Raw genomic sequence first — 18,687 nt, 5'->3', positions numbered from 1 at the left:
AGCTGTCATTGGCCGACAGCTGATTATGTGGTAAGGGGCCGGGATTGGTGAGCAAAGAGTGCTCCACGCGTGCCCTGCAGGGGCACACTGGCAGAGCATGCTCAGGATGATATCTATGCACGCCCTCCTAGCAATTAAGACCCGCATCGTAGCCATCTTTTGGCTATAACGCGGGAGAGGGTTAAGCAGGCCATACATAGATCGAAATTCAACAGGTTCAGCAGGGACTGGACGAATTTCAATCCATGTATGGGCAGGATGCTCGTACCCAAGTCAATCCATCGATCCCCATGAGTACAACCAGCCTGTTTGATTTTTCTAAATGTGATTACTGCCAGAGGCTAAATTATCAGTAATCATTGTATTGTGCCAGCCGGGAAAGATCCCCCATCTGCAGAATACAATAGCACGGTGAGAGGGGTTCCTGGGGGAAATCTAGTGATTTTCATTCCTTCCACCTGTGGTGGAACCAATGGCGGAAAGAAAATGGATTTTCTATAAAAAGAAAAAAATAGACTGAAAGTTCTTTAAATTATTTTTCTTTGTTTCTGTTATAAAATTTTGCTAACTAGTCATTTTTCTTCATAAATTTTGGCCAACATTCATACTGCTACATATCTTTGGGAAAAATGACCCAAACTGGTGGATATTATTTTGTCTTTGTGAAAGTTATAGAGTCCACAAGCTATGGTGCCAATCTCTGAAAATTGATCACACTTGAAGTACTGACAGCCTCACATCTCATTGCTTGAGACCCTAACATGCCAGGAAAGTACAAATACCCCCCAAATGACCCATTTTTGGAAAGCAGACATTCCAATGCATTTAGTAAAAGAGGTATAGTGAGTTTTATGAAGTTGTAATTTTTTTTTTTTATTCTTTGCAATATCAAGATTTTTTTCCCCACAAAATTGTGATATTAGCAGTTTATTTCTCACACACAGCATATGCATACCATAAATTACACCCCAAAACACATTCTACTACTCCTCCTGAGTACGGCGATACCACATGTGAGACTTTTACACAGCCTGGCCACATACAGAATATCTTGTTCTGGTGGTGCACAGCTTATGCATGGATTGTCTTGCGTCTCATCATGCATTTTTGATGTGGAGTCTGCTCATGTATGGACTTCTCCAAAAACTATATAAAAGTGTAGAGAGCTAGAAGAACAGATTGCCATGTTTTTAAAACAATGGAGAAGCAGTTTATAAAAAAAAAAAAAAAAAAAAAAAGAAGAAGATGAATAAAAAGGAGGCATTGTCCATGTAAATGCCATGTAGATTTAATGCTGAACTCTAGTAAAGACAGAAATTAATGAAGCTCTGGAATCTTTAATACTTTGTTAAATGTTTGGTTTCCAAATGCAAGCAGTGAAATTAGACAAATTTGACCAGGTATCAGCCTCTTGCAGTTACTGTACAACAGGCTGAAGTGTGAGAGGAAAAAGCAGCACAAGCCATTCCATTCATGTGCTGACAAGAAGCATGCTGATCAGAGAAAACAGTGATAAGCTCATCACAGTGCGGTTTCTTCTTTCACTGTCTATTCACACGTTGTGGAGGGTTCTGGGCTCAGAGAAGTAGGCTGTATTGCGTTAACCGTCAGACTGAGGACATCTAGTGGCAGAAAAATGTACTGCCGTGAAAATTTCTGGATTGAAAGAGAATATTGCCGCACAACCTGCTTTTGTTATTTCATCTTTTAATAGGCGTTTCATTTCTATCTTGAGTACATTTAATGTGCATTGTGATTAAGTTCTCTTTAAAATACTTGAAACATCAAAATGGCTGCCTCCACTACCTAATATCACTGCAAGGCACTGAGGTGTAGACCGTTTCTGAACCAGTGCTCAGGGGGCCTGGTCATCAGCTGTGTAGTCACATTCCATCCTGCACACTACAAAACATTGATCTTTTAACTTTTATTTCTAAGCTGGGTAATACTTGTAAGCTTATATGGCACAGTGCATTTCCAGCGAGTGGATCTTCCACAAGCAATGATATGGTATGTAAAAAACATGTCAAAAGCACAGCCTGATAAAATTAATTAAACTGGTATGTATGGACTCAGCTCATCTAAAATATCAGCATTGAACAGGCTAAACAGTCAAAGATTTGCGAATGACTATTTAAAAATCCTAAGTGTCCTAAGGAATCATTTAGTTATAGCTCCGCTGGCAACAGCAGAATTGATAACACAAAACTGGCATTAACTGCACCATGTGCTACTAGTTCAATGTGTGAATCTTCATCACTCTTTGTCAGAACATGTTAGTGATGGCCAAGAACAGTATGTGATCCATCTGGATGGAAATATGAGGCAGGGTATAAAGATGAAAGATTTCATATACTAACCTTGATATAGAAATCAGCAGGATCAAAGGGTCAAATGCTGACACAGACACATCCTTATGGATTTCAAAAGGCAGCTGAAATTACAAATGTGAAGAAACCTACACCACCCACCAATATGCTTTTGTTCTGTAACCTCTACTGGACTGGTGAATGTAGCTAGGCCACTGTCTGATTAGGTTAGCACAAAGCTGTAATTAAATGATCATTTATCTATTTTAGGTGACTCGCCCAAATATCTCAGTCCACCATTGACCATTTTAGCACCTGTCAGAATGGTTACTGTGCCAGCCATTTTGATTCTTTTATCTTTACATTTACTTATTGTGCTTAAGGCTTTGTTGTGAATGGTAGTGTCATGCTCCTGAATCCCATCTTACCTTGGAATATGGCCGCATTTTGAATGATCAGGAACTTCAGCTTGGCACTAGCAGACTGGATGAGCTGCTCCATGTTTACACGGGATGCCACTTGGTATCTGTCCTCCATTTTCTTTGAGCAGCAGCTTGACGTTTTTGTGACACAGACTTGGAGATCTGATCCTGCAAAACATCACCACAAACAGGTGTAAAAAATTACTGTCTGGAAGGTAATGGTTAGCTTTTTTTTATTATTATTATTAGTTATCTATCAGTTCTGGAGACAGTAGTAGTTACAACCTCTGTGAGATATGTTTTTCACCATGTCCATGTTAGAGTGACAATGTTGTCATCAGGTCAATTCTTGTGAATGCAGAGTATGGATTTGCTTAGTCTCTAAACTCAGACAATCTCTCAGGAATTTGTCGGAACATAAAAGGGTTAATCTGAAACTTAAAAATGTACATTTAAAGTCAGTAGAGCTCAATTACTACTGTGCATTTTGCAGTTATTTGCAAACAATGGTGGTTTTATTTGTTACTTCATTTAGTTTGCATTTTAAAGAATCAATTGCATCCAACACAGATCTTTGCAGAGACTGTCACTTTGCCAGTTAGAAGTCTCTTTAATTTCTACCACTGGACCCATTTCTTTTTAGGTTTTCATCACTACCACACTGCTACATCAGAAGAGCTGCAAAATACCTGGTGCTTAATGGGGATGGGGGGTATAGGTGGGTCAGGAAAAATACCGTCACCATTACTGAGGTGGGAGTCTTACTCTCGGTTTTCATGTCGAAAACTGCTAAAGAAAAAGAGCCTGCTAGAAAATTGCTGCAATGGGAGAGTCATTCATCCACGCTCAATAGCATGGATAGAGAAATCCATTTTCTTTTTTATTGTTCAGTCTGCCATTGTTTGGCCAGCTTTCATAGTGAAGATTTGCTCGTTGGCTTGGTACACACAAGCAAAAACCAGTTGTTTGGGCAGGAGACAGCTGACAATGGTGTCCCTGTGTACAGCTTTCTGTCCAACAAAAGCCAGTCTCACGGCCAGCTTCTGTCAAACGAGCATGCTGGAAAACCAGCACCTGACCAGCGCTGATCAGTGTGTTCTGGTGGTGGGGGAGGCATTACATGTTTTAGTACGGTGTTCTGTGGCAGCATTAGAGATTCTGGTCATCCTGGCTAGCACTGAAATTAACCTTGTATGCCTAATACAGTTGTGCTCAGGCTGTAAAAGTACCAGAGTGTCTACACAGCTAAAAACTAAAGAGTTGTTTAAAGTTCTACAAAAAGAAACCCACAATATAAAAAAAAAAAAAAAAAAAAAGACATTTGTAGATGTGGGTAGCTAGAAAATAAAAGGTTAAAAGTCAAACTTCATTCCCCATACTGCTGTCTCGGTCTTCCCTTCAACTTTTCTTGGTAGCTCTGGTTCCTATTAGTCACCTGGCTATGTTGAGAGCTCTTCTACTACCTAGCATTGATATAGACATACTTTTTGCTAACATTAAAAGACAGTAGTTAGGTTTCTGCCATTAGGCCCTATAATCTGTAGCTATGTCTTGGTCTTTGGATGTTTTTCTCATCACAGTAAGGATCTTGCCTACAAAATGAATTAAGGTTATACTATGGGACAGGCGTAACTAGAACCTTCAGGGCCCCGTTGCAAGAAACCATGAAGGCCTTCACGTGGCCTTCCCACTGATCCTGGGGCTCTTTATTTCGGCCACGGGTCCCTTTATTATGGTTCTGCAGAAGGTCCCCTTCCTGCCATCTTGAGTAGGGTTTCCACCTTTCTTCAAGCTAAACCCGAACACTTTAGTGGCACACAGATAATTTTTTTGTAGTATACACTATACATATATTTTGTCATTAAATAACATTTATAATATGGAACTAATCACAAGAGTCCCCCCCTTACATCAGAGTCCAGAGAGCTCCCCTTTGCATCTGAACTCGCAGAGTTCCCTTACACCAGGCATGTCCAAAGTTCTGCCCGCGTTCCGGTTTCGAATGCCTGCCTGGTAGTTTGGACTTGTATATCTTTTGTGGCCCTTAACGAATCTCCGAGCACCGGGCCACAAAAGATCTATATTCTGGCTGCACTTGGAGGGGACAGGAAGGGGTTCGGGATAAGTGTCGTACATACAGGAGAATTTCTTTATGCAGCGGCCTCTGTAATAGAAGTTCTGTCTCCTGCGCTGCCATTGGACAACTGTTCTGTCCATCATAGGAGGCGGGGCTTTGTATTAGAGGTTGCCAAGAAAACAGGGGTTTCTCCTGTATGCTATCTGTTGGTGCTCGTCCCGCCCCCCTCCCTGTCCCCTCTGAGGCTACAGATCGGCATGGATTAGGCTGCACTCATGCCAATGGTGGGCTGCATTCATGTCACTTGCGAGGCTACAGATGGCCACTGACCCTTCTTTTGTTTCACAGTTCTTTATTTAAAATTCAATTATTTTCCTGAACCTTCCCTCATAGTAAAGGTGCGTATTAAAAGCTGATAAATACAGTATATCCAAATAACACGCCCAAGCTCATCTCTTAACCACACACAGCCACAAAGGCAGGACTATTTTTGTTGGGCAGTGCATTAGTGCTCGAACACACTTAGACACCTCACACGTTTGGACACCCCTGCCTTACTCTGATCTAAGAAATAATGCTACAAACTGTCAGGAAGATCCTGCCAGCGAAATACAGTCTGGGCCTTCTGCCACTAGTGCGCGCCTGTGCGCTGCTGCGCGTGTGTGCACTAGTGTGTGCGCGCCTGTTGGCGCCAGGCGGGCCATTTAATTCTGTCTGTCACATGGAGACCTTGCTTTCTGATCTACAGTGTGCGAGTATCCTGACCCTGAGAACCTATCTCCTGTGATCTCTTACCCGGCTTGTCTACCTACCATGCCTGCAGATCTCGGCCTGCCTGACTACTCTTCTGCTTGACCCTCTGGTACCTAATCTGTCTGCCCGATTACCAACCCAGCTTGTCCGACTATCCTCCTGCTTGTTCCTTTGGTACCCCCGCTGACAATCTGATCACCGACCCGGCCTGTCTGACTACCCTGCTCTCAGCATCCTGGTTCCTGGTGTCTGTCTGCTGTCCAGCTTCCAGTTGTTGGTCTAGCTCCTGCCTGCAGTCCAGCTTCAGCCCGAGTTCCTGCTCCGGAGTCCTGGTTCCTGCTGCCTACCTGCTGCTCTGTTCCAGCCTGCTGATCCAGCTCCTTCTTGGTCCCAGCCTGTCTCCTGATCCTGTTGGAGGTTACGCTACACAGTGCTTCCTGGGTTCCAGTTCCATCTGCTGCTGTTGATCCTGCCAGGCACTCGTGCCACTCCTGACTTTTGTGCTTCTTGTATACTCTACCAGGGTCCTCGAGTCAGAGCCGCAAGAGAGGTCTCTCCCTGCAGGTCGGGCTCTTCCACTAGGTACGTGACACAATCTCTGATCTAAGGAAGAATACTGAGAACTCTGATGTAAGGGGGAATACTGCAGACTCTGGTATAAAGGAGAACTCTGATACAAGGGGTTCTCTGGTAACCATAGCCCCCATATACATCATGGTGCCCAGCATCCCCTTTAATCAGGGGTTCACAGAGTACCCCCTACATTACAGTCCGTAGAGGGCCCCCCTCCACCCCCTGCATAATTACACTGCAAGGGGGAGCTCTGTGGACTCTAATGTAAAGGGGAACTCTGATGGAAGGGGCACTCTCGGAAACCTGATTGAGGGGGGCACTGATATAAGGGGGAAAGCTGTGGACTCTGGTGTAAAAGGGAACTCTGATGTAAGGGTGATCTTTTCTCACCAAAGCACCCCTTTACATCAGAGTTTGTGGAGCACCCCTTAAGTCTGAATTCCTCCTACATTATTGTACTGATTCAGAGACAGGAAAGAGAAGGGAGGAGGTGAATGGATGGTGAACTCACTCACGACAGGAAGGAAGGAGGCTCATGCAGTCTGTGTATCCTCCACATTCATTCACCATGTTGTTCCCGTCCATTGAGCTTCCCCTTTCTGAGCACAGCACTGCTGGGGAATAGAGTGCAGGGCCACAGGCACATGTGGGGAGGAGGAGTAGATCTAGCTCTCTCCCATCTGTGTGAGGGGGGAGGGGGAGCGGGATGTCAGTGCTGGCCTTAGGCAGTGTAACAGATACTCTGTCTCTCTGCTTACAACTGCAGTCAGCAACCCTGCTGTGAATTCACAGACTGGGCTTATGGGGCCCCCCGCAAGTGTGACCTTTGTGACTCTTGTAGTTCCGCCACTGCTAAGGGACCACTTTATATGCTTAGAGTAAGAATTAGTTCTTTCCATAAAATGTCAAAATTATTGCAGATATTGCAAAAATGCAAGATCCACATAAAACTATTTCCATGCTAATGGATATCAATAAAAGAACCTTACATCCCAGCTGCTTTCTGTAAACACTGTGTCATTGGCTTCAACGTGGAGTTGTGGGGAAGCTCAGGGTTCCAAAACTTGTAAGAAGATTCTCCAACACCGTGAACGTGTATTCTTACTGAATTTGGAACCCCAAGTCTTTCCATGATTACGGGAGAGGGCCTAGCAAAAGTCACCATCACCAAGGTAAGCACGCCAGAGGCGTTCAAGGTATTTTTATATATTTCATCCATCTTTATTTTCGCAATGCCTTCATTTCCCCTTTTATAATTGTGACTGGTCGACTTTAAAGTTAGTGGACATTGCATTTTCATGCAAGTTCCACTTTAATAGTGTCCAGGATGTATGCTAAATAGGTGTTCTACAAAAAAAAAAAAAAAAAAAATAAAATAAAAGAAACACGTTTTGTGAACCAACAGCACTAAATAAACTACTCCTTGTTCAAGCAAGAGTTACAGAAAAATGTTACTCTTTTTATTGTATGTATAATGGTCTTCCCATGAGAAGATTCATTTTTTACTTCATGACGATTAAATTGCTTTCCATGGCTAATTGTTCCACCGCTGAGGTATTCATTTAACACCCCCAACTTGCCAAGTACTTATATAAATAAATAAAACAGTAGGCCAGTTTGCCTGTAGGTTCAAGATTGCAAACACAGTATGATCACAAAAGGAATTAGATAAGCATCATAAAAATGTGCCTCAAGTATTCTGTCACCATAGTAACTTCACAAGTTCAAATAATCATTTAGATTGTTTAAAAGGTACAGCTTCACCCAGACATCATAAAACACCCAGTTGTAGTGAATTACGCTGTCTAATTGGCCTGCTTAATAATTTAACATAATATTTGCCTGAATTTTTTCCTATTTAATTAAAAGCCAGTCTTCTCCCTGGGAAATAATGTCAAGGTCTGAGTTAAATATTTCAGGAGTTCATGCAGCTGCTGAGAAGGTTACCCCAAGTTCTGATACAAAGTAAATGCTTTTATTCAGGTCAAAGGCTAACCAAGCACTTTCAGCCAAACAGACTTTCTTTCCCAGTCTTTGTTCACATCATGGCTAGAATAAGGAGTATGGCAGAAGATTCTGACTCCTCTCCAGTGCCCACATTTGAAATTGGTATAAAAAGTGTATATGAAACCATGACTCGTGTATTGTAGTACAGTGGCAGAACATAGACAGAAATATTTGGTTAATAGATGTCCGCTGCTTGCTTTGTGAGGGTGGTCTGACTGCAGGCGGAATACCGCTTCAAAATAACAAAAGTATGAATGGACCCAACGGGAAGCCATTATCTTGGAGTTGTCTGAAAAATCCAGCTGCACATTTGGAAAATAGTAAATGCAAATCTTTTTCTAGGAAAACAAAAAAAACATCACTCTTGGTCAGCCAATTACATTAACAGTTCTGAGGCATTGGACATGTGGCCCTCATCTAGAGTTCTTGGTAGACTTCCAGCACTTCAGTATCCCCATCTTAAAGGCCATCCTCTTTAATGGGAGGTATCATGTGGTCAAATAAATGCCTTTGATTTAGAATGTGTCTGGTACTGAAAGCAGACTGGTTTTGATGTTTAGACTCTCGGTTACCATTTTCTTATGACTTCACTGAATTTTTCAAATACTTCACAATTTTAAATACAGAGCAGCTCTGACCGCAGCTGTGAGACAATACTGCAGTGGCTCATGAAATTTACAAAGAATCATGTGCACAACTGATACTTTAAAAAAGTCAGTCATGGAACAAAACAAATAGTTTTTAAAATTGCAGCACATGTTAAAAATTTATATTAAACTTAAAAAGTGATTGTAAAAGGTTAGAATTTTTTTATGTTTAAAATAACAAACATGTACTTACCTGCTCTGTGCAAGGGTTTTGCACAGAGCAGCCCTGATCCTCCACTTCTGGTGTGCCGTGCAGTGCTCCTGGCTCCTCCCCTTCATTGGGTGCCCCCATGGAGAGAGCCGCTTTCCATGAGGGCACCTGTGCGTTTGCACTTCCAAGTCCCGCTGCTGCGTCTATTGACACAGACAGTGGGACTCGGTCCCACCCTATGCTCCCATGTCACTCTATTTGATTGACAGCAGTGGGAGCCAATGGCTCCTGCTATCAGTCTATCCAATGAGGACAGAGACAGCGGCTGGAGCCTTGGGCTTGTGCACATCGTGGAATGTATGTACTCAGGTATGAAAAAAAGGGGGTGGGCACTGGGGGCCGCTGCAGCAAAGGAGGTTTTTCACCTTAATGCATAGAATGCATTAAGGCAGTGGTCATCAACCCTGTCCTCAGGGCCCACTAACAGGCCAGGTTTGCAAGATAACTGAAATACATCACAGGTGATATCATTTGCTGCTCAGTGATTGCAGTATTCTAGTCTGCATCTCCCCAAGGTAATACATAAAACCTGGCCTGTTAGTGGGCCCTGAGGACAGGGCTGGTGACCACTGCATTAAGGTGAAAAACCTTGAGACTTTACAATCCCTTTAAACATTTATTTTTTTGCTACGTGTGTGTTACTATGTGTGGATTTATAAATAATAGTCTATCTTTTTTTTTTGTACGTCTTACATGAAAATACATGGATGATCCTGCCAGTTGAGTTTCTTCCTTGCGTTAAACTGATGACACAAGGCATAGAAGCTGGTCTGTGTTAGCTTGGTCAGTTTTCTTCTTGCAGTTGGCCATTCAGAAGGTACAGGACACTGTACAAGTACACAGCATACATGTATTGGGTAGTTTGTCTAGCTATGCATCCCCCCCCCCACCCACCCAAGCACAGTATGTCCCTGTCACACACCCCCTAGGAATCACAACCTGCCTCTTGAACACACCACTTGTGCAAGCACTGCCTGCATCTTGCCTCAGGCTGAGCAAACTATGGGATTCAGGTGTAATGTTTGAATGCAGAGCATCCTAAAACACAGTGTGTCCCAAGTGTTTAAACCCTATGGAGAACCGCACTGTCAACTGACCAAGGGTCAATCCGATGCAGCCACCAAGAGAAGTACATATGGTAACCATAAGCAGTAAACGGATAGGACAACTGCATTATCTGGATGGGAGTGGGTGGCTATAGCCTCTCAACATGTATAATCCAAGCCAATATTAAAGGCTAGCAGGTAAAGAGTTTATTGTTCATGGTACCATATTGTACACAAAGTAAAAATTAAACCCATGATGGGTTATACAATATCATGCTGGTGGTTGTGCATACAGAAGGGCTAATGTCCACTGGGTCAGTTGAACTCAAGGACAGGAGGGTGCAGTGTTGTGTGTCGCAATACACTACTGTGAGCGAATTCCAACTTCACTTGGGAGCCAAACCGGACGTCAGTCGGCGCTCCCCAGTGACGTAACCGCAACTTCAGAACGGTAGAGCAGGAGCCGACAGATACAGTTTTTGTTTTATCCAGCTGTATTTACTTAGTGCAACTTATAACATACAAGTGAAAAATAGATCACCAACATGTAGAAAAATAGAACACCAACAGGAAAAAAAATAAAAAATAAAATCAAAACCAGAATCAGGTCTTGCGCCCCCCCCCCCCACCCCAGAGCACCAAGTCCCCATGTTGATGAGGACATGGACCATTGGTTGCCGTGGTCTGTGGGGGGCTTATCAGAATCTGGTAGCCCCCTTTAACAATGGTAATAATAAACACAGGTCACACAGGACCAGACTGCGCTATAGTGGTAATAGCAAACCACGGCACAAACCAACAAAACACTAAAAAAGGTGTCGCCGCCCCTATGCCTCACAGTCATAAAGAGGATCGTAAGCTATAACAGATATCAGAAAATACTTATGTATTGAAAAGGGCCCAGGCGCTACCTCTAGTGGCTAAAGAGAGGTGTGTGCATATATGTGTACAGACATAAATATATAGATACACATATAGCACCACCAACTAGAAAATCCAGATGATTATTAATGGTAAGACCCCCCAGCATCCACCAATAAATACAGGAGAGTGGAGTAGGCAAGGCAAGTGCCAAATAAACCATATAATTTTACCCTAAGGGTAAATAATATAGGTTCAGTACTTGTTAATTGACATACACTACTACCTATAATATACTAAAAATAGTACAGACTATAAATACCATACCAATATCATAAGTGCATGTGTAAACCACTAAATCCAACTCATGTAGCCATATGCCCAGTATGAGCAGGCTAGTCACAAGCGGAGATATATATATAAACCTAAAATAGGTATTAGTGATAAAGTGTAACTGTGCAGACACAAAAGGTGCTAAAAATACAAAAAAGCCACAAATTGTGCAAAGAATGCAGAAATTATACAATAATTAATCACATAGAAAACTAATATTATTGTGAAAAGGAAAAAAGCAAACCAAAACAAAAATAAAAATAAAAATAATTTAGTGCATAAAGTCCATAAATAAATTCATTCATAAAACAAATAATGTCCTAGAGGGTGCAGTCCAAGGCAAAATAGATATGTATGCTCAAAATCTTCAAGCAGGTGCAGTTTAAAGTGACTGGTGCTCAAATATATATAATTCAGGTGACTTCCGTGCTCACTCCCTCAGCTCCCCACTCACCGGAACTTTATACCCACTAAGGGCAATCAGGCCTGTAAGTTTCAAGCAGCAGAGACTGATCCACGGAAAGAAGATCCAAAGGAGGCAATTTTCCACTCTTTTCTCCTTTCTTGATGTATAGAGGGTTTTGTGAGCTGATGCTAGTAGATCGGAATATCCTCAGAGAGAAAAAAGGGGTCTCGGTGTAGTAATTCCAGGTCTCAAATGTTAACCAATAAAGCTTATGGTTTAAAATTAACACACCAGAGAAAAAAAAGTTTTTTTAAAATCCAAATAGCATAACCCCTAAAGGGGATAGTGTACAAAAAGATTACAGTCCCGGGATGACCATAAATAAATGAACAGGATCTTTTTGTATAAAAGTGGAAAAAATAACAATATAAAAATATAAAACATAAAAATGTAATTAAAATAGAAATAAAAAAGGGGAATTGTGTTTGCATACCTCCTCTAGCTGAAACAATTATGAGCAGAGGGAGTCCTAGGTGGACAAATATGAGCAGAGGGAGTCCTAGGTGCAGCTGTCTCTGCCGTAGGGTCACAATGAAACGACTCCAAAACGTGACACCCTAGAGGAGGGTCAGTCACTGCTAGTCCTCACGGGGAATAGTGCCCTCTATAGCGATCTGAGACTGGCAGTGCGCGAATGGGGCAACGAGCAAACACGCGTATAGGGAACTAGCGTGCGCTCCACCCTGCGTTCCACCCAAGCTCAACAATCCGAAAGTGGTGTGCGTGATTGCGTCATAGGACGTCTTGAGCGACGAAATGCGTATGACGAAGCGCGTCTGACGCAATCACGCACACCACTTCCGGATTGTTGAGCTTGGGTGGAACGCAGGGTGGAGCGCACGCTAGTTCCCTATACGCGTGTTCGCTCGTTGCCCCGTTCGTGCACTGCCAGTCTCAGACCGCTATGGAGGGCACTATTCCCCGTGAGGACTAGCGGTGACTGACCCTCCTCTAGGGTGTCATGTTTTGGAGTCGTTTCATTGTGACCCTACGGCAGAGACAGCTGCACCTAGGACTCCCTCTGCTCATATTTGTCCACCTAGGACTCCCTCTGCTCATAATTGTTTCAGCTAGAGGAGGTGTGCAAACAATTCCGCTTTTTTATTTCTATTTTAATTAAATTTTTATGTTTTATATTTTTATATTGTTATTTTTTCCACTTTTATACAAAAAGATCCTGTTCATTTATTTATGGTCATCCCGGGACTGTAATCTTTTTGTACACTATCCCCTTTAGGGGTTATGCTATTTGGATTTAAAAAAAAATTTTTTTCTCTGGTGGGTTAACCAATAAAGCTTATGGTTTAAAATTAACATTTGAGACCTGAAATTACTACACTATGAGACCCCTTTTTTCTCTCTGAGAATATTCCAATCTACTAGCATCCGCTCACAAAACCCTCTCTATACATCAAGAAAGGAGAAAAAGAGTAGAAAATTGCCTCCTTTGGATCTTCTTTCCGTGGATCAGTCCCTGCTGCTTGAAACTTACAGGCCTGATTGCCCTTCGTGGGTATAAAGTTCCAGTGAGTGGGGAGCTGAGGGAGTGAGCACGGAAGTCATCTGAATTATATATATTTGAGCACCAGTCACTTTAAACTGCACCTGCTTGAAGATTTTGAGCATACATATCTATTTTGCCTTGGACTGCACCCTCTAGGACATTATTTGTTTTATGAATGAATTTATTTATGGACTTTATTCACTAAATTATTTTTATTTTTATTTTGGTTTTGGTTTGCTTTTTTCCTTTTCACAATAATATTAGTTTTCTATGTGATTAATTATTGTATAATTTCTGCATTCTTTGCACAATTTGTGGCTTTTTTGTATTTTTAGCACCTTTTGTGTCTGCACAGTTACACTTTATCACTAATACCCATTTTAGGTTTATATATATCTCCGCTTGTGACTAGCCTGCTCATACTGGGCATATGGCTACATGAGTTGGATTTAGTGGTTTACACATGCACTTATGATATTGGTATGGTATTTATAGTCTACTATTTTTAGTATATTATAGGTAGTAGTGTATGTCAATTAACAAGTACTGAACCTATATTATTTACCCTTAGGGTAAAATTATATGGTTTATTTGGCACTTGCCTTGCCTACTTCACTCTCCTGTATTTATTGGTGGATGCTGGGGGGTCTTACCATTAATAATAATCAGGATTTTCTAGTTGGTGGTGCTATGTGTGTATCTATATATTTATGTCTGTACACATATATGCACACACCTCTTTAGCCACTAGAGGTAGCGCCTGGGCCCTTTTCAATACATAAGTATTTTCTGATACCCTTTAACAATGGGACCCCCATATCCCGCCTCCCCCCACCCTATGTGAATGAGTAGGGGTACATTGTACCCCTACCCATTCACCCCCCCAAAAAAAAAGTGTCAAATATAAAACAAACAGTACACAGTTTTTTTAAGTAATTTATTAAGGCAGCTCCTGTGTCTCTTCTGATTTCTTCTCTCCTTTCAGGCTCTTCTGCCTCCTCTTCTGATGTCTTTTACCTCTGCCAGTTCTTCTCCCCTCTCCGCTGAGGTCTTCTAGCCCTCTCCGAAACTTCTCCCTCTGTATGCTCTCTTGCTGGTCTTTTGCCAGGTCTTCTCCCTCTGTTCTTCTTCCGATGTTGACTCGACACTCTCTCCTGCTCTAATGCTGGGTGCACAGTGTGCCACTACTTATATTGGCATGTTGAGAGGTCACATGGCATCATCCAGAGGCCCCGCCCCTATGACATCACCACCCAGGGCAAAATGGGGTGGTGATGTCATAAGGGGTGGATCCTCCGGATGATGTCATCCTGTGACCCTGCCCTATGCCAATATAAGTAGCGGCACATCGCACACCCAGCATTAGAGCGGGAGAGAGCATCGAGTCAACATCAGAAGAACAGAGTGAGAAGCCAGAGGAGAAGATGCGGCAAAAGAGTGAGAAGACAGCGAATAAGATCCTGCTCAGGCAGAAGACAGCAGACAAAGGGCCAAGGACCAGAGAGGGCTAGAAGACATCAGCAGAGAAGAACCGGCAAAGGCAGAAGATGTCAGTGGTGGAGGAAGAGCAGCCGGAGAGGGGAGAAGAAAAATCGGAAGCGATGCCGAAGCTGCCTTAATAAAATTACTTTAAAAACCTGTGTACTTTTTTTTTTTTTTTTTTTTTTTTTAGGTGAATGGGTAAGGGTACAATGTAACCCATACTCACATAGGGTGGGGGGCTGGGATCTGGGGGCCTCCATACTTAACTGTAAAATCCTTTTCTTTGAGTACCCCATGGGACACAGTTAGGCTAATATTCATTACCTACTGGGTTATACTTCATCTCCAGGTGAATGGACACTGGTAGACCAAAGGTCTTTAGACAGGAAGTGATCCTCTATAACCCCTCCCATACAGGAAGTACTTCAGTTTTGTAGCAAGAACTGAATCCTCAAAAAAGTGGGGAGGGACCTCTGAGTCCCATGAAGTACTCAAAGAAAAGGATTTTACAGGCAAGTATGATGAAAAAAAAATCGTATTTTCTTTTTGAGACACAGAGTTGGGCTAATATTCATTACCTACTTGGATGTCCCAGAGCAATAGCTTTGAGGGGAGGAAAAACACTCTGCCAAACAATAGCCATCAGACCTTATACGGCAGCCCACAGTACACTGCGGCCAAAAGCCGAATCCTTAGCTGCTGGAACATCCACTTGATAAATTTTTGTGAGCGTATTACACTGAAGACCAGGTAGCAGCCTTACAAATCTGAGCCACAGATACCTGATGGCGAAAAGCTCAGGAGGTTCCTACACCCCTGGTAGAATGAGCTCTCACCCTAAAGGGAGGAGCTTTACTTTTCAGACCATAGGCCTGAATGACCAATTGACAGATCCAAGCTGCCTGCCCCTTTTTGGGTCCTTTTGGTAAAACAAAAAAGGAGTCTGATCCTTGGATCTCCACGGATCTGGACAACGTCCAAAGAATGCAGGCGTCTCTTCCGCCAAATGAGGCTGAGAGAAAAAAAAGGCGGCAAAATAATGTCCTGATTTAAATGAAAGGTCAACACTACTTTTGCCAAAAGGGATGGAACAGGTTATAACATGGCCCTGTCGTAGTAAAGGATCAAGTATGGCTCCCCGCACGAAAGGGCCGCCAACTCCGACACCCTTCTAGCCGAGGTGATGGCCATCAGGAAGACTAGCTTGAGTTTAAGGGAATTTCCTTGATAAAATAAAAAAACATTTGAGCCTAACACAGACAGCACCAAGTTCAAGTACCAAGGACACAGTCAATGGGGGGGAAGCAAACAAGTGATCCCCATTGTTAAATTTAGTCGACTAAAACATTTTAGTCGACTAAAGGAATACTATTTTAGTCGACTAAAACTAAAACAATTGAGATGACTAAAATGGCATTTTTAGTCAAAAGATTGACTACAACTAAATTGCAATTACTGAAATGTACTGGAGATTTTAGTCGACTAAATACAACTAAAACAATTGCAGAAGACTTAAATGGGACTAAAACTAAAATGCCATTTTAGTCCTAAGACTAAAATTAACACTGGTTGTAAAGGCCTTTGGAAGAATACTGACAGGGCCAAAATCTGACCTCTGATTGTATTCAAAGCCAATCTGATTTCCACAGCTGACTGTAGAAAAGAAAGTATTCTCCCAATCACATATTTCAGAAGATATAATTTTCTGGCTTCTCACCGAGCGATACAAGTCTTTCAGGCCTGATGATAGATCTTCCTAGTGACTGCTTTATCTAGCATTCACTAGGGTAGACACCGCTGGTCCCGAGATGCCACGGTCCTTTAACACCCTGGCTTCAATAGCCATGCCCTCAAATTTAGAGACTGTAAATTGGGGTGAAATATAGGACCTTGATACAGTAGATCAGGGTTGACATGGAAGCGTCCATGGCCCGTTTATTGTCAGTATCACAATCTCTGGGAACCAGGGCCCTCTGGGCCAAGTTGGTGCCAACAGAATGACTGGAACCCTCTCTCCAAATCCAAAGAAATGTGGAAGGACAGGGATCAGAGGGAAAGCATAAACCAGGGAGTACTGGCTCCATGGAACTACCAGAGCATCTGCTTTTATTGCCAGAGGATCTCTTGTTTGAGAAACAAACTGCTGTAGCTTGTTGTTGAACCTGGATGTCAGTAGGTCGACCACTGACCATCCCCAACATTGGCAAATTTCCTGGAACACCCCTGGGTGTTTGGATCATTCCTGCAGGCAGATCTGCTGGTGGCTGAGAATCTGCCTTCCAGTTCTCTACTACTGGGATATGGACTGCTGATAGAATTGGCACGTGTCTCTGCCCAGGCAAGTAGAGCGAGGCGAGTGTGGTTCACCTCCTTTAGAGATGAAAGGCTCCTGGTACCACCTTGGTGGTTTATATAGGCCAGGGATATGCAATTAGAGGACCTCCAGCTGTTGCAGAACTACAAGTCCCATGAGGCATAGCAAAACTCTGACAGCCACAAGCATAACACCCACAGGCAGAGGCATGATGGGACTTGTAGTTTTGCAACATCTGAAGGTCCACTAATTGCATATCCCTGATATAGGCCACTGCAGTGGCATTGTCGGACTGAACTATGATAGGGCAATCCTGAAGGTCCATCAGCCAGACGGACGTTGATGGATGAACAAGATGTCTTGTTGTAAAGGCCCAGTACTGGTGTTAGGACCTTTGTGAACACCGTGGGAGCTGTAACAAGCCCGAAGGGTAGAGCCACAAACTGCAAATGACGTTCCTCTACTGCAAACCGTAGGAACCTCTGATGAGGCTGAAAGATTGTTACGTTTAACCACCTTCAGACCGGACCATTTTGCTGGTAAATGACCAGAGGTCTTTTTACAATTTGGCACTGCGCTGCTTTAACTGGTAATTGCGCGGTCATGCAATGTTGTACCCAAACAAAATTTGCGTCCTTTTCTTCCCACAAATAGAGCTTTCTTTTGATGGTATTTGATTGCCTCTGCGATTTTTATTTTTTGCGATATAAACGTAAAAAGACCGCAAATTTTGAAAAAAAATGATATTTTCTACTTTTTGTTATTAGAAAAATCCAATAAACTCAATTTTAGTCATACATTTAGGCCAAAATGTATTCAGCCACATGTCTTTGGTAAAAAAAAAGTCAATAATTGTATATTTATTGGTTTGCGCAAAAGTTGTCACATCTACAAACTAAGGTACGTTTTCTGGAATTTACGCAGCTTTTAGTTTACGACTGCCTATCTCATTTCTTGAGGTGCTAAAATGGCAGGGCAGTACAAAACCCCCCCAAATGACCCCATTTTGGAAAGTAGACACCCTAAGGAAATTGATAAGTGGCATGTTGAGCCCATTGAATATTTTATTTTTTTGCCCGTAAGCGATTGAATAATGACAAAAAAATAATTTTTTTTTTTTTACACAAAGTTGTCACTAAATGATATATTGCTCACACATGCTATGGGCATATGTGAAATGACACCCCAAAATAAATTCTGCTGCTTCTCCTGAGTACGGAGATACCACATATGTGGGACTTTTTGGGAGCCTAGCCGCGTACGGGGCCCCGAAAACCAAGCACCGCCTTCAGGCTTTCTAAGGGCGTAAATTTTTGATTTCACTTCTCACTACCTATTACAGTTTTGAAGGCCATAAAATGCCAAGATGGCACAAAACCCCCACAAATGACCCCATTTTAGAAAGTAGACACCCCAAGCTATTTGCTGAGAGGCATGTTGAGTCCATGGAATATTTTATATTTTGCCACAAGTTGCGGGAATATTACAAACTTTAATTTTTTTTTTTTTTTTTTTTTTCACAAAGTTGTCACTAAATGATATATTGCTCACACATGCTATGGGCATATGTGAAATGACACCCCAAAATAAATTCTGCTGCTTCTCCTGAGTACGGGGATACCACATATGTGGGACTTTTTGGGAGCCTAGCCGCGTACGGGGCCCCGAAAACCAAGCACCGC

At 42.5% G+C, this 18,687-nt stretch overlaps 1 protein-coding gene across 1 annotated transcript in view; it reads right to left on the bottom strand.

Annotated features, from left to right (window-relative positions):
- GPC3 (glypican 3) overlaps nt 1-18,687 on the bottom strand; it is a 1,007,260-nt gene that overhangs the window by 893,002 nt on the left and 95,571 nt on the right. Inside the window, exon 2 of the mRNA XM_077493112.1 lies at nt 2,738-2,899. Coding sequence (XP_077349238.1) covers nt 2,738-2,899 — 162 coding nt within the window. The remainder of the gene's footprint in view (nt 1-2,737; nt 2,900-18,687) is intronic.

This window comes from Lithobates pipiens, unplaced genomic scaffold (genome assembly GCF_037356315.1).
Source record: "Lithobates pipiens isolate NorthernLeopardFrog02 unplaced genomic scaffold, aLitPip1_a1.2 Scaffold_1, whole genome shotgun sequence".
Classification (NCBI taxonomy): domain Eukaryota; kingdom Metazoa; phylum Chordata; class Amphibia; order Anura; family Ranidae; genus Lithobates; species Lithobates pipiens.
Note: the sequence above shows the minus strand (reverse complement) of the source record. Positions and strands in the feature narration are given on the sequence as shown.